General features: G+C 38.5%; 2 protein-coding genes across 2 annotated transcripts in view; one reads left to right on the plus strand and one right to left on the minus strand.

Moving 5' to 3' along the window:
* Positions 1-17600, plus strand: part of LOC134663419 (neuroligin-4, X-linked-like) — a 280075-nt gene that overhangs the window by 17491 nt on the left and 244984 nt on the right. The window lies entirely within an intron of this gene.
* Positions 968-3213, minus strand: LOC134663346 (uncharacterized). Its single transcript, XM_063519708.1, has one exon. It carries the CDS (start codon positions 3211-3213, stop codon positions 1966-1968), a length of 1248 nt encoding a protein of 415 aa, XP_063375778.1. The 3' UTR covers positions 968-1965.

The following is a 17600-nucleotide window of genomic DNA, read 5'->3' on the forward strand; positions in this document are numbered from 1 at the left end:
CAGAATCTTAATAGGTCTGTTATTTGACAACCTAACAAAATGACCTGATTAGAAACCGACCAAAGAAGAATCCAGCCAAGAATCCGGTAAAGTAAGAAACAGACGTGCTGTGAAACAGACACAAGTAGAATCTGAACTCCTTCCCCGAAAGGCACAAAAGGGTCAACACCATCAGTTAACACGCCATCTTAATGTATACCATTTTTTTTAGGAAATCTATAGCAGATATCTCTGTCACCGTGAGTTTCCTCCGCAACGACATTATTTTTTTATCGAAGTAAATGTCTTTACTGCTCCTATTTTTTGGAAACGGCCCAAATGCACTCCTCATAATTTTGCAGTCAAAATGACTGGCCTCTTGCATTATCAGCTTGCAGATAAAAAAAAAATTTGGTTTTTCACTGCCATGCAACTTTGAATTTAGTCTCCGATGGTAGCCTTCTGCTGAATTGGTCGTCCGGTGGATATCGTTAGAGCAACTCAAGAAATTGTGACTTTTTTTATACCATTGGTCAAGAAAATATTTTTTGAAAATATTACATTCTGTGGTATTTGGTGCTTCGCGTATTATAGCATCCCAAGCTTCTGGCATGAAGTTTGGTGGAAGTAAAACAAAATTCGCACACCATCGTGTTACCTTTCTTCCTTCAGGTGTTGACGTGACCTTTTTTTTATCAGCCCACTTCCACACAGCTCTATTGAAGTGGTAGTAGCACCCTGTGATCACGGCGTCCGGAAATACTGCTCGAGCTGCATTAAACTGTGCAATTTCATAGTCACATTTAAAACTACCAATGGAAATGCCAAGTTCATTTTTAATTAAATGAAACAAGCGTATGTACGTATCTTGCCTTTTGTTGGGCAACATTGCGAATATTATTGGAAATATATACACGCGTTTCTCGTCCGAACAATAGTCTAAATGAATGATGTACAGTTGATAAAAGGGCTTTGGGGCAGATTTGAACGTACCGTCCCCGAAATAGGAACCATTTACTTTCGTTTCTATAATGGTTTTTGAAAGAAATGAACAAAAGATGATAATTTTGTCATCATCACCATCCTCTATCACGTGAAACTTGCTATCCATTCCTTTTGGCACTTTTACCTCGCTTAAATGTCTAAAGATAAGTTTATCAGTTTCCAGATATTTTTTACGCATTCTATATAAACTGCTTTTTACGGACATATATGGTGGAACATGCTGCGGAGAAATGTCGTGTTTCGTTTTTTCCACTATCTCTTCGTAGACTGCTTGTACAGACTTTAAATTCTGGCAAACTTCTTCTCTGGCAGTTGCAATCATTTGTCGCACCTTTAATTTTGTTTTATCTGGACGACACATATGTAGGCTTTCACGCATAATTCTTTTTTGATCTCGATCTAAAGTTAATGACGCTGAACATTCCCATCTATTTGTGCATCTCCACCTTGAAGAATTTACATTCTCTGAACTTTTAGTGTACGTGTATTTATTGCCTACAACAAGCAAATCACGGCCTCTCTGAGATTTAGTAATATATAAATTCGACATTTTACTGTTGGAAGTTTTTGATTCAGCGACTGACTGAATTGACTTATGTGTGTCATTGAATCATAGATAAAATTAATGTCAATGTGCACTTCATATCTTCTTAAGTGCTATTTTCCAGCTAGTATGCGGCAGTTACAATTAGTATTTGCTGTTGTCACACTTGTCCTTAACCATAAAGATAACTTTGATGATAATGATGATGTACTATTAGGGCTGCTATGTAGTTGACGAGTTGGCACTGTGGTCTAAATAGGAATGTTGACGAGTAAGCACTATGGACGAATTAGGAGTGTTGACGAATCGGCACTGTAGTCTAATTAGGAATATAACCAAGTTACTACAGTGGCCCACGTAAGAAAGCGGGCGAGATAAGAAAGTGACGATATAGGAATGCTGGCGAATCGGAACAGTAGACCAAATGCGAATGAGAACTACTTAAGAAGTTGCCGAAATGAAACTGAGGCCGAAGCGGTCCTGAGCCTTTTTGACGAATGTTCTTTATACCCGTTCAAAGTCACTGGCGAGGGCAACTCGGCTGTCTGTAAACAATGTTTCGTTACTAATGACTGTGATATAATCGAACAGCTACTTCCCGGATCTATGAATGCATCGTGAACCAAAACATTATTTAGAACTACCTTCTTCACGAACTTGTTTCGAGAATTTGAAGATGACACAAATTTTACATCGGGTTTTTCAGATTTCTGTTCCGTTTTAACATTTTTCTTTCGATTACATGTAGATTCAATATGTCCTCTTATCCCGCAAAACTCACACTTTATGTCACAATGCATTCGCTTATGATTTCCGCCGCATAAGAAACATTTGATTGTTTTACGCGCCTGTGAATTATTCTCGTTTGAAACGGAACCGACAGAACCCGACGCAACCGCTCGACTTGTCGTTGTAGCTACGCTTGCATTACTAGAAGTGTTAACGACAGGTGACTGAACGTGATTTGCCTTTGGAAGTGAAACGTTTGTTTGTTTTTTTGCTTTGTATGTCCGACTATGCAAATAACTTGCGAACTGATCACACGAATTAAATGTATTGGATTCAATATTTCCGTCGCCTATATTTCCAAGAACTATTGAAATGACGTCTTGATCCGAAAAGTTTAAACGTAACCGGTCAATTTTACATTTCTGATCGAAATAGAATTCATACAGAGATTGATTTTCAGCTGGTTTTCGTTCTATTATCTCCTTCAAAAGTTCAAACATGTTCCTTTGAATTTGAAAGCTAACAGACAACCTAGTATGCCAATCAGACCATTTCCATGACGGCCATTGGTGATCAGTGCGTAACAACGAGTCATACCATACTTTAGCTGAGCCCTTCAGTTTATTCAAAGCCTGATAACGGGTGATCTCGTCAGACCAAGAAAATGTACTTGCGTAAGATTGAATCACTCTAAGCCATGCATTAATGTCATCTTTCAGAGGGTCAAACTCGGGTATAATGTTGTACAAAGTAGGCGTATTGTTGTGACTTACAGTTTCGGGTCCATTTATGCGTAAAGGCTTACTTGACCGATCTAGTCTCCTGCTCTTCTTGCGTTGTGGAGGCAGAGGTGACGGGGTTCGGGCATTCTCACTGTCAGAACTTCTGACGGTACTAGAACTACTGACTGATCTAGCGCGTTTATGTTTACGACTTTTCTTCTTATGCTTCCCCATGACGCGTGGATAAACACTTCTGATGAAAACTGCCGGTAGATAACTTAATGAAACCAAGAACCCCAAAGTATAAAGTTATTTTATTGTACTATATTAATTTACAATTAGGTATACATTAAAATCAAGTGATACAATCGCAATTCTAGTAGAGTGTGGACGATGTTCTCGTGTCGAGTGCCAACCCCGCAAGAGAGCGCGCACCGTCGAGCAGACCGGTTTTATTCAACGGAGTGGCGCCCTCTGTCGACCGGAACCACCGCTTACGCGCCATACCGCCACCGGAAGCTGCAGTCAGTGGCATTTCTTGATTGTTGCCAACAGATATAAAAGCGGCTTAACCTACATTTAAAATTACAACATTACCTAATTCCTTTCCTTCAATTGCAGAGTTATATTTTTCCAATATTTAGTACTACAAGCCCTCAATCCGGCGTAGCTTGAGAGCCCCATAAATAACGTCTTATTTCAACAACGCCTTCATTCCCGGCCCGTAAAACTTTACGGCCATGGCCAAATAAAACTCGGTCCGTTTTAAAATTTAAACCTAATGGCGCGGCGGACTATAAATTCATTAAATAATTGCAGTCACAATGTTTTGTTTTGCGCGGATGTAAATAACTGATATAGCGTTATTTATTGGGTCCGTTATCACGGTGGACAATAATTTATTTAAGCCACTAGGTGCAAAGTTTTTGCGGGGTAAACTCATTTGGTAATATTTATTACTGTTATATTGATGTTTCTGATCTTGCAATTATTTTAATGACATGTATGAATTCACTGAATTTATATTTTTATTTTATACTTATTGTAAACTGCATATTTGTATTTACACATTTTCTTAAGCGTGAGCACTTGAACAGGTACAAAAAATATGTCACCACCGTTATGTGTTTGATGTGAATTTAATTTCAACATCTCTACATCTTAGGTATTAAAACAAAGTCCCTTGCCGCGTCTGTCTGTATGTTCGCGATAAACTCAAGAACTACTTGGACTCACTTGTTTTGTCACTCGCGCGACATGTTTCGGAGAGCCTAGGTCTCCTTTTTAAAGCACTAACAGTGCGAGCAGTGTTCACAACGGCCGTGTATCTCACAGTTTAAATTCGACCAAAAACTACTGAACGAATTTTCATGCGGTTTTCACTTATCAATAATATGTTAAGGTTTTGTGTGAATTGGTTGAAACTGACACTACCTCTTTGTCTAAAGTGATGAATTTATACAAGTCTAGAAACGCGTAGGATATAGCGTTGGACTTCCGTTGAGTAACGCTAGAGCTCCGTGACGCGCCTTAAAGGTGTCGTCAGTCTAGTTTACTTGTAGTGGCACGTCATCCCAAAACTACGTCCAACATAAGGGGAAGGAAGCATCCTTGGTACAATCATGCCTCAGGGGCCTATTTTAGATTTAAGCTAGTTATTAATTTCGTTTAGTTGTACCACTGTATATATATTGTTTGTAATTAAGGGGAAGGATTATTCAGTACAATTTATTTCAATTTATTAAAGTTCCTCACCTTACTTATTGGTTCTCACGTTTTTAACACAAAAAGGGAATTACTATCAAATAAAACTGAATTTAATCAAAAAATTTACTTTCATTGGCGCTAAGTGCGTTGGCTTGTCTTTCATTGGGTTATAGCTAATAGCTATATCAAGTTTATTTCCTCATCATTGTAAAATTTCGAAGTATTCCAGTACCGCTATTCGCGGAGAAACGCCATTCCTTATGTTCCTCAAGTTCCGCGAACACCCGCAGCGCTTCTTAATGATATTTTAATGCAGCAGAACTTTTAAACGGTACAAGGTCTCGTAAAATTAAATTCAAACCAGTTCCCTGGAGGCCGGCTCTGTTTTATAAATTTTACAATACGACGAGTTCAGGACACTTGCTTTAATATGTGTCCTGAACTACATTTCTAAATGGTTGATGCAGTCGGCAGTATTGTCGCACTGCATTACTCCTACAGTAACGCTGGTGCAGTCAGAAATTCTGAATCCATTCGGCACCCCAAGTTTGAGCGTCGACGTGCCTAAACTCCCGTTTGCAGTTGTGAGCACTCAGCACCAATCAACTGTATCCAAACGGTATCTTTATTGTCGCGCGTGAGATGCCTGATGACTCTCTCTCTCTCTCTCCTTTCTCCTTTCCTTGCCGTATCCGGCAATGGCGACTCCATCAATAATTCTTATCCGGATTATCAAATGCTCTAATGTGGCTCGCAAAACCAAACTTTGTCTTGAAGATGAGGTCACACGATGCGCAATGGAGTTGTCCAGTCGAGTTGCGGGTGTATGTGCAGGAGGGATTATAGAGGTCGCGTCTTGCGGATATGACGAGGGTTCGAGGTCGTATCAAAATGAGATAAAAAACCATATCCAATAGTTAATATCAGAATCAGCCTCCGAGCAACGTTCATAAAACTCGCTGTTTTAAAATTTTACCCTAATGCTTCAATCCGGGGAGAAAGGGGGTCGTTGCGATATAAACCCGCTTTATGGCACAGTTGTCAGATGCTGAGGATATTGTTCGTCTGTTTCGGCCCGATTCGAACTTTAAGATACGTCAAAGTATATACGTTTCATCAAACAACAATGTCACTTTTGACACTGACATATCTAATCTATATCGTATTTAGACGTAATATTTGACGTACCGTAAATTTCAAGCCTTGCCTCATGTTCCGTGGCTTCGTTTATACTAAGGCAGTCGTTTGTTTTAACTGAGGTTTAGGGTGAACCGGAAAATTATGCAGCGTTAGAAAATACTGGTGTAGGCATTTTAATTTAATGTTAGCTTTGTTTTAATTTTTTGTGTTGTTTATAAGAAGTTTTTAAACTAGATTATGTGTACCTATCTATTAAAAAGGTTGTGTGTGGTACATAACATATACTTTTTAGCGGTAAAATACGAAAGGTGGATAATTTGGGTAACTTTGAAAGCGGGGTATTTAGAAAGCGGCAAATATCTATAAAACCAGAAGCTTTTCATAGGTACAGTCAGCAGCAGAAGTTGCTAAGCGGTCGAAGTGTTAAGAATGATCTTGCCGCGAGTTTATTGTTAATAGAATAAGAACGTGTCAATGTAATTTTGAACACCTCGCCCGCTTAACAACTTCTGCTGGTGACTGTACGTTAGCATATAGGTATGCTTATCAAAGTTTCTTGCGTATTGCTACAGTAGAAAGTGCTTCCAGTTTAGTAAATACCTACTTATATTTTGCTATTTGACATACTTAATTGAATATCTCAGCCAAATAAGAGATACAGTTTCTGTCGTGTTGTACGAGAGAGTTAAAAGGCTGGCCCAGCAAAAAGAGGAGTGGCGATTATTCCACCGACAAGAGCATAGCTCTTAAATATTGATGACGATGACATACTTTAATATTCTTGTATAAATTAAAACGGATATATCCACATTCACCTACGTGTTATTACTAATATGCCATGCAAGTTTAATAAACAACCGTGTTAACGCCTTAATCCCACATTCATTTCGCTCACTGGTGGAGATTACTGTTTCTCATTAAGTCCGCCATTTGTCCGCGCTCAAGTCTAAATAAGTAAGCAGATGCATACAGATTACTCGCACAGAGGCGGACTTGTTGGGGCCGAGAACCAGATTCGGATATAACAATTTGTTACGTTTTTGAAATGGTTTTGACGATCTTAACGATGGTTTTGGTGATTGATGCGCAACTTAGACAATTAATAATTTTGCGGTAGCTTTTAAAGCTAAATACATTTAAATAATAATGTTACGCACGACCAAAGGCGTATGTAACTCCGTATAAGATGATTAAAGTCTAAGGAAAAAACGTGCCTCAGAAATCAAAAAGTCATTCTCGGATAGATAGCGTATAAACGTAAAACATTACAAAAATGCCCAAAAAAACGAAACGGTTAATCATCAACCCTCATAACTGTGATATGAAACTTACATTGCTCACTTCGAAATATTACTAATAACACGTTTTCTAATATGAGTAATTACAGCTAAACATGTTTACCTTTTCCCTAATTATACCTTCTCTTTTGCTAAGCTACTAAACATACCTTCCATTTACTAAGCTTAATACTAAACCCAACGGAGCCTAAATTACCCTCCTGAATTACCGACAACAGTGCTAGCACTTAGTTTATTTTGTCTAGCCTCGCTTAAGCTGTGAAAGTTATTTTCAGGGTAAAACATTTCATAGCGTAAAATCAACCTTGATCCAAAATAAACTAGAATTTCTTCATTCGCGACATTGCGACTATTATTTGAATAAATATCGTGGTTCTATGACAAAATATTTTTAATTTTAGATTAAAATACTCTGACAGACCCAAAAACCCATTGATACTTATAATTAAACACGTACCTATAGAACTTGTTGACCATATAAATGCGGGCATTTGTTGCCGGTCACATATTTCTCAAATTCGGTCTCCAATTGAGAGGGGACTAGTCTTATAGGGGATATTTTAATAACAAAACTTTTGTGAGACACATACATACGTAATATATATAAATATAATTAAAAACAAACTTAGAATAAAATTAATCTAAAATTTTATAAATATTAAAACATGTCACTCGCATATATTTTAGGTCGAATATTACTCAACATGTTTCGTTCCATAACTATCGGTACTTTTACGCCGGTGATGTTACTTAGTACGAGCACTTTTCGGCCTTATACAAATCGCTTATTATAATAATAAAGGCTTTTGTTATGCGCAATGATAAATAAATGTTGTACATATTTTCCCGTTATCGGCACCGAACCAGGCATTAGCTCGTACATACATTTTAGCGTGCATTAAAATATCCCCACGGATTACAAAACTCGATACAGCGCGGTTAGGCTTAACCCTTGATCCGTGTATACAAATATAAAATACTCATACTATTAAGGATCACTCACGCTAGAACAATCCGGGTCCGGATCAACTGGATCAAGGCGTCCGAAACTTCGATTTTATAGAAAACATCACGTGATCACCGAGGCTCGGAAGTGGCTCATTGCGGACGGATGGAGGTGGAGGAAGAGCAGGAAGAGGCGGAGCGAGTTATGATTTGCTGTTTGACGGTCACTCTAATGTTAATGTGTCTGTATCTTATGAAAAAAGAAACAAAGATTGGCACTTAAGTACCTAATAATTTGTGTAGGTGATAATCACAATACATTTACATACAACAAAGACAGAAACACAGACAAAATCCTCCAGACTTAGCATAGTCGCGCTACCCCCTCTGCCACGCATACGGTAATTTTACTCCATGTTCGAGTCGAAAGTGTCTTTGTGTGACGTCCGTGTCTTTGAACGGACCAATCACGGCACGGGACTTCGCTCACCTCGTCTCGCGCACCCCCGCATTTTTGGCATCATCGGTTGCATGAAATAATTGCTCTAAACTCGGTCTAGAGGATTCCTAGTGTGGACAGAAATTACAGAACTTAATTTTGCATCACGAAACTTCGCCCTAACTCAGCATCTCTCGTTATGATCCCAGCGCTGGTCTTCCGTAGGGATTGGGTGATGCAACTACAGATCTGATAACATATAAAGATACATTATTAAAACATTGTCATTAGCTGTGTTATGACTCGTAACTTTGACGTAACTGGAAAAGTTGGCTCGCCTGGCCTGGCCTGTAACCGGCTCGGGCCGGACCCGATACAGTCTAGTGTGAGTCATCCTTTACTCGTTTATCAATCACACTGTTGCGGATTTGCACGCCGCTCCGGATGCGTATTTTGATTGTAATAATAGGTTATAAATTTGATCTGGATTCGTTATACATATTATTATGATCTGCCAGCTGTCAGCAGTAACATATTATTTTCAACCAGAAATGTAACTTTTGACAGCTAGACATAGTTTATATCAAAAACAAATTTATAACCTATTATTATAATCGGAATAAACCTCCAGAGTTATTAAATATCCTAACACTAGACAAAGTACTTATACTAGTTATGTCAACCTCAGACGCTCGACGGTCTAAAGCTATCGGCGTTAAGCTTGCTTAATTATGTCGCGAAACTGGCAAAGAAAATGAGTTGCCTTTGCATAAAGAGGCACTGGAGGGGGAAACGACCTAATGGGGAAAAGTTTTAGCAGTATGACAGTAACTCTCTATTTCAAATTCTCTTTGGTACAATCATTAATCTTGTGCATAATTAGGAACAAACCAACATTACAAGTTAATTTATAGCTTGGAATAACGACTAAATACCCGTTATTCGTTGTATAATTACAATGGAAGTAATTGTACATCCGAAGTGAAGAGTGACATTCCTCGGGCAATGCGAGTTTTGATTAACAACAAGAAAGTAAACGCTCAAGTGAAATAACAAGGTCCCATACCCCCCTAAGGCCTAAGGTCCTACCTATAGGACTTATTCAGTTTGATGAAATTGAAATCATATTCAATTGGAACAGAGCCGCATTTCTTTTGTTTCGTTCAAAATCAAAATCAACTCTATTCCCTGCACTAAAGATTCAAACTTCAGTGGCAAATTCCGGATTTTTCATTTATATGGCTGGGCCTTTAGGAGGCTCTAACTTGTAATACAGCCCAATTTGAACAATTTGCTTATAAGTCACAGCGATGTCAGTGTGAAAAGTGACATTTATTCAACCAAAAACGTCACATTTGACTCTGACAGATCGGTATCGTACCGCTGTGACTTATTATAAGCATTGTTCGAATGGGACCGACAGAGTTAAACAAACGCACATTTCAGGAATCTTCCATCTTCGGGGTTGCTCGGGAACGCGAGGTCTCTAAGGACCTGAGGATACTTTAATTTCGGAGTGTGCTGGGTCGGCAGCCCATTAAATTTGGAACGATTTAATAATAGAAGCGTTTTCTTTTATTTAAAATGGGTATTTCTGTCTTACGAATGTAAATGTCGGTTTTATCACCAAGATATTTTTTCCCTATTTTTAGCTCGTTGCTGGCTTACAGGATATTTGAATTGAAATAAATATTTGTTCCAATGCTGATCACTATAGTTGCCATTCTAAAATCCAAGCAAATGAGGTAAAAAGGGCTATCAAAATTGAAATTAAAGTTTTAAGATATTTTCAGTGAATGAATAAGGATCAAAGCCAAATGTCGTTCTAACAATGTTCATCTTCTGTCCAAAGAGGAAAGTAAATTTACAGTGGTTACATAATTTACTTTGACAATCCGCCTCTATACACTCTATTCTCTTTGCTACTACTGAGGTTTACTGGATTACAGCACCTAAAGCAATTTCTTAGTAACTAAACTTTTATTTTGCGTTCCTCTAAATTTATCCATGAGTAGTTACTTATGAACATATTATGCAACTGTGTTGGTATTTTCGTAATCTAAACAATAAGCTTTGTTTGCAAACTAAAACATTTACGTGCATGACGTAATCAGTGTCCAGAAAATGACCTCTTCTGTAACGGCTAGTAACCTTAACTAGCTTTCGTGACAAGCTCTCTCGAAAATGCTCCACGTTCAAACCTAAATATCAGATTAACTTCAAAATTCGAGCAGCTCTGTATACAGGCTGTTGTTACATTTGCTAGTTGAGCGGACGAGTTGATCACTCGAAAACCAGTATAATCTCCATCAACAGAATAGCACTTTTCGTGCATATGTCAAAAGTTTAAAGAGCCATATATAACCGTAAAATGTTGTACGATAAACGTGCGAATAGGTAATTCGCATCTTAATTCATCGCTACTCGTTTCGAATTTCCTCTTTTCCGCACTTGTATCGTAATAGTTATTTACTACATTAGAAAAATAGGAAATCCGCAACGATTCCGCTACGCTCCTATTTCTGGGCAGTTTGCCCTTCGGGCATCTGAAGCAACCTAACGAACCTATCTTACCTATATATTGGTTTAATGTGCCTATCCTCAAAACAATACACAGGAAAATTACAATCTGCCTGATCTTACGATCGGCCGCCGACATCGACATCTACTTACAGTACCGGCTCGATTGGAAAATGAATTAGATTTCTACTAGACTTCAACAAGTTGCGATACGGATAATTTAAAGATATTTGTAAGATAGATATGTCAAATTTGACGTTTCCGCGATTCTGAAGGTCCTCTTGAACGATTTCGACAAGTTATGACTTAGATATCCAAGTCACATCTAGTCGATATCTAATGTAGATCTAGTTGATCTCTAAATCGTCTCAAGATCTTGTGATTATCTCGAAATCCGAATAGGCCGGTACGTCACTTTTCCTCGCGCTTTTTGAACGGCAAACCAAATTAGACCCGTCAAACCGAGGTATGAGAATGTCGTATTTTTTCTCAATAAATATTATAGGAATGTAGTCAATAAAGTGACATAATTCGCCGTTACTCGCGTTTCCAATATGAATACACAGTGCGACACGTATCGTATGAACCGGCGGCGCATGTCACGTTCGTGACTGACTGTACCGTGGCTTTGTGACTGCTTTCAGAAAGGGAATAGAGGCTATAATCCCTTGGCTTGCCTGTGTGAATAAAACAGTTCTTAGCGAACGAGAATAGAGCCTAAAGTCGCTTGGCTGTCTGTAAATGGCAGGTCTCTGACAGATATACAAGGCGTTTAAGGCGAGCACGTTTCGGCAGTAAGTTAGCGACCGACTTGCATAGAAAAGTACTGTAAGAATTATGGACGTTAGTAGTTACTTAAGCGCTGATGGCCTAGCGGTAAGAACGTACGACTTTCAATCCTGGGGTCGCGGGTTCGAACCCTTGTCGTTGTACGAGCCGCAGTTGTAGGTATCAATGATTTTTTCGGAACTTAGGAAATACCATTTGATATTTACTAGCCGCTTTTCGTTGAAGGAAAACATAGTGAGGGAACCAGACTAATCCCAATAATGTCTAATTTGGTTGGAAGGTCAGATGGCGGGCTTTCGTAAAAACTAGTGCCTACGCCAAATCTCGGGATTAGTTACCAAGCGGACCCCAGGCTCCCATGTGCCGTGACAGAAGCCGGGACAACGCGAGGAAGATTTTAGAGTTACTTAAGCGAGTTACACGAACGTTGTAGGTAGGAAAACTTGGGACTCGTTAGGGTTCCGTACCCAAAGGGTAAAACGGGACCCTATTACTAAGACTTCGCCGTCAGTCCGTCCGTCCGTCCGTCTGTCTGTCACCAGGCTGTATCTCACGAACCGTGATAGCTAGACAGTTGTAATTTTCACAGATGATGTATTTCTGTTGCCGCTGTAATAACAAATACTAAAACCAGAATAAAATAAAGATTTAAATGGGGCTCCCATACAACAAACGTAATTTTTGACCAAAGCTAAGCAACGTCGGGCGTGGTCAGTACTTGGATGGGTGACCGTTGTTTTTTTGCTCTCTTTTCCGTTTTTTTTGCATTATGGTACGGAACCCTTCGTGCGCGAGTCCGACTCGCACTTGCCCGGTTTTTTTAAATTCATTACACGCGATATAAGCCGTTTACATGATTTTACTATTTCATGTGTGATGAATCAAAGTCCTTCGTGCAATCAATTACATTTATTTTACTCTAAGTTCTTACTTAAATACTTTCGACATTCTTAATTTAACAAGCAGTAAGCCTTCCTACTCAATGTTACCGGTTCAAGCACCAGAGCGAGAATGCCCCTTCCATCCCATGGTAAGTTACATTTATACTTTTTCATCATTTGAATTGGCGGGTAGGAGAGAAGGGTCATTTTCGCGACTACCGACAGATTAATTAACAAATATTCGGGTAAACACAAATCAGATTTCTAATCACTACCCACTGAATGCCATAAGTTTAACATAACTCACATAAAATAATTATAATTTATTCTTGAAATCTTATGAAATATCACACTCGGCCATCCGACTGCGTGCTACCTCCGGTGCACGATCAACAATAATATCACACTCGGCCGTGTTGCCCAATGCCTTTTCAATCCTATCATAGTTAGTCTGTTTATACAATACCAGTACTCTTCATTGTACACCAAAATACTATAAAATAATACAAAGAATTACAGCAACTCTAGTAGAGGTAAACTTCAAGTTATTTAATTTACTCATGGTATCAGGTATTGCAGATGGAAACTGTATTCATTCTTCAACTAGTTACATAAAAAAGGGATGCCTATTTAAATACCTACTTATACCTAATGATCATGTTAACGTTCACGAAATACATCGTCTACACTGTCAACCCCATACGATTTGTTAATTTAGCTAATTACACGCAGGATTGCAGACATTATTATAGGCTCGTACTTATAGAATAAGCCCAAATTTTATTGCATTGATTTTAGCACTGTAACATACTTCTTTTCAATTAAGTTCTATTTATAACAAACATGGTACGAGCAATAAAATTTAGCCAGAATATTATATCAGAATATTATATATAATTTATATCAGAATAAGAAGAAAGACAACTACCGCAATAATAACTGACATCAATAATCAAAATTTTTGACCTTTTATGGTAAATGTAGGAGCTATTAATGGGAAGCTACGTAATTACATTAATGGCTTAATCAGGTTTGTAATTAAGTTTTATTTCAGAGAGAAAACATTAGATAATTGCAACTGTTATAATGTTTTCTCTCTGAAATAAAACTTTTTTTTTCACTACAATACTAGTTACATGCTTGATGACGTCCTCCACTGTAGGTCCTTCTTGAGCGTCGCCTTGACTCCCGCGGTCCTTCTTCGTACGGGTCATCTGAGCTAGGCCCTCGTCGTCAGCGCCTGCTGTGGTGACGACATCCGTCTTCAGGCTCCTCACGCTCGGCTGTCGCAGTCCACAGCGTCCTCTGTGGTAGACCGTCGCTGACCTCCAGCGTCTACCGCGACTCTGCATCAGTCTTGCTCGTGACGGCAGTCTAGATGATCTCGGGGTGTCAATATCGGAATCCATTTTACCCTGTAATTAAATTTCAGTGCGCTGCATGATTGGTCGTTAAACTTTCTTTCACCCTACACCAGCATACCAATGCTTTTTCCTGTTTAAACTCAAGATTAACTCTTTAAACTCATTTAAACTCTTGAAACACAAAATCTCAAAGTAAACTTTTTAAACTCAAAATAAACTCTTTAAACTCAAAATAAACTCTTTGAACTCAAAATAAACTCTTTAAACTCAAAATAAACTCTTCAAACTCAAATTAAACTCTTTAAGATCTTTAAACTCTTTAAGATCCTAACTCTGACTTTCAACTGTAACGGCAAACCCGTACTAAATACAACATATATGGACTCCCTGGCAGCACACGACATGGCCGCACTCATAAACAGCACACCTACATGGCTGTATACTCTAGCAGCACACCTACATGGCCGCACTCATAAACTGCACACCTACATGGCTGTATACTCTAGCAGCACACCTACATGGCCGCACTCATAAACTGCACACCTACATGGCTGTATACTCTAGCAGCACACCTACATGGCCGCACTCATATACTCTAGCAGCACACCTACATGGCCGCACTCATATACTCTAGCAGCACACCTACATGGCCGCACTCATATACTCTAGCAGCACACCTACATGGCCGCACTCATATACTCTAGCAGCACACCTACATGGCCGTACTCATACTCTAGCAGCACACCTACATGGCCGCACTCATAAACAGCACACCTACATGGCTGTATACTCTAGCAGCACACCTACATGGCCGCACTCATAAACAGCACACCTACATGGCTGTATACTCTAGCAGCACACCTACATGGCCGCACTCATAAACAGCACACCTACATGGCTGTGTACTCTAGCAGCACACCTACATGGCCGCACTCATAAACTGCACACCTATATGGCTGTATACTCTAGCAGCTCACCTACATGGCCGCACTCATAAACAGCACACCTACATGGCTGTAAACATTAGACCCGGTTATATGATACCACCTACATGATATCATAGACAACTAGAACCATTAGAGTCTGACTATAGTACACCACCTACATGGTGACTAACTACTTGCTAACTACACTTTTACCCACATACATAGGTAACTAAACATTAGACCCGGTTATATGATACCACCTACATGGTATCATAGACAACTACAACCATTAGAGTCTGACTATAGTACACCACCTACATGGTGACTAACTATTTGCTAACTACACTTTTACCCACATACTTAGGTAACTAAACATTAGACCTGGTTATAAGCATGATACCACCTACATGATATCTTACTTAATAACATAGTCCGCATACATACATAGATAACCAGAAACATTAGGGGTCCGACTATAGTACACCATCTACATGGTGACTATAGCTACGCCTCTACCTATCTACATATGCAACTGTAACATGATCTGGTTAAAATATATATATATTCATTTCAAAACTAACCAGAGCAGTTTATCAAGCATGACTTGCTATTGGATAATTTAGCTCATACTAAACATACTATTTAATGGATTAGGTTCAGTACTCGAAACTCAAACATAGGATGTAAATATATGTAAACACTTTCATTTAACGACAGTACGTATTTCAAATAAATCTGCATATCAACCGAGAACTTCTGCATGTCTTCACAATATGGGCATACTAAAATTTAAAACCTCTCTCAGTTAAATAACATTGCTCCTTTTTAATGACAATAAACGTACTTGCCTTTAATGGTACACGTACAGTACATGTTTGTATTTTAATTGTTAACGGATTCATTAAATATTTATCCAAGTCGTATTCATTGTATTCATCTTTGCTAGACATTGATATTACCCAAAAATAAAAATAGCATACTACTGCACTGTATACACTAATCGTAACATGACTCTTTTAATTTACTTCAACTTGACCATGATCGCGTATCTGCATATTATTTAATCAGGTTTTAGATTATAAGCATTAAACAACTTAAAACTTACTACCATGACGTCAGAGCATATAAAATATGTATATGTAGATATACTAGGTACTCACACGTTCTGGTCCTTTTATGGGCGCAGTTTATTACCACTTCTGACTTGTGATGAATCAAAGTCCTTCGTGCAATCAATTACCTTTATTTTACTCTAAGTTCTTACTTAAATACTTTCGACATTCTTAATTTAACAAGCAGTAAGCCTTCCTACTCAATGTTACCGGTTCAAGCACCAGAGCGAGAATACCCCTTCCATCCCATGGTAAGTTACATTTATACTTTTTCATCATTTGAATTGGCGGGTAGGAGAGAAGGGTCATTTTTGCGACTACCGACAGATTAATTAACAAATATTCGGGTAAACACAAATCAGATTTCTAATCACTACCCACTGAATGCCATAAGTTTAACATAACTCACATAAAATAATTATAATTTATTCTTGAAATCTTATGAAATATCACACATGGGTAACAAAAGCTGTATTCTCATGATCATCTTAAAATAGCGTAGCAGTAATCAAGAATTAAAAAGTTTTGGACAGTGAGCGCAGTAAGTAGAAGAGGTCAAAAATAACCGTTCCCTACTTAAAACTTGAAGCCTTCTTAACCAAGTTTGCAGAGAGCCAGTAGGAGTTTTAGCCGGGCTTTTTAGTAGATAAAGTTTAGAAGCTTTGCGAGAAAACACATAATTAAAAATATCATTCACGTTTAAAAGTTAAAAAGAGCTTTATCGATAGACGTTGGCTCTTGATAATGCTCCTCTTTGTGAAAATCATAAACTCGAAAGTAAAGTTTCGTAAAATGGGGTGAGTAGGGACAAAACTGACATTCTAACGTCGATAAAACTTTACTAGTGGCAAACTGATTTTTATACATAATGAATGTCCCGGTCGTCTGAATTTTAGTATTTTTTATGATTTTGTGTAGTTCCATTTCATAACATTAAAGATAAATACGAAATAGTAGGAAATCCCTCCTTTCCCCTACAGGTGAGTTTTGAAAATAGTTGCATCGACACTTTAACATTTATAATAGCTTGATTTGTTATTAGAATTTTTTTTCCGCTGCAGTAGCCTGTAAAAACCAACTCACTCCTCTGTCATCCCTCCTCACCCCATTCATAATCCAACTGCCCTCGTAACCCCTACTCACCCCATTTTACGATACATGGTAAAGTATCGATCAGCGAAATCATCAATTCATCAGTCTACGTCGATGAAGTTGCAAACAGGATCTGGTACCTATTTAATATGGCTTACTTTCACAGAAGTTAACTACAACTTTAGTACAAACACCTGCAATAAAGCGACTTTTTACATAGCTTGTTTCTTATTTCCTCGCCCGTTCGTCAAAATCATTAAGACTGTCTTCTTGCGTCCAGTAATTAAATTCCCACCTTTCCCCCTCTTCATAAACCCCCCCCTTTCAAGATATATTCCCGCGAGTCTGAGGCCGTAGTGATGGGCGTCTACCGAATAATCTTTAGGCGGGAATTTCCTTGAATGTATT

Source organism: Cydia fagiglandana, chromosome 4, assembly GCF_963556715.1.
Source record: "Cydia fagiglandana chromosome 4, ilCydFagi1.1, whole genome shotgun sequence".
Taxonomy (NCBI): domain Eukaryota; kingdom Metazoa; phylum Arthropoda; class Insecta; order Lepidoptera; family Tortricidae; genus Cydia; species Cydia fagiglandana.

What these genes read in the sequence shown, in the direction of transcription:
- LOC134663346 (XM_063519708.1), bottom strand. Translation starts at nt 3,213, where the DNA reads ATGGGGAAGCATAAGAAGAAAAGTCGTAAACATAAACGCGCTAGATCA.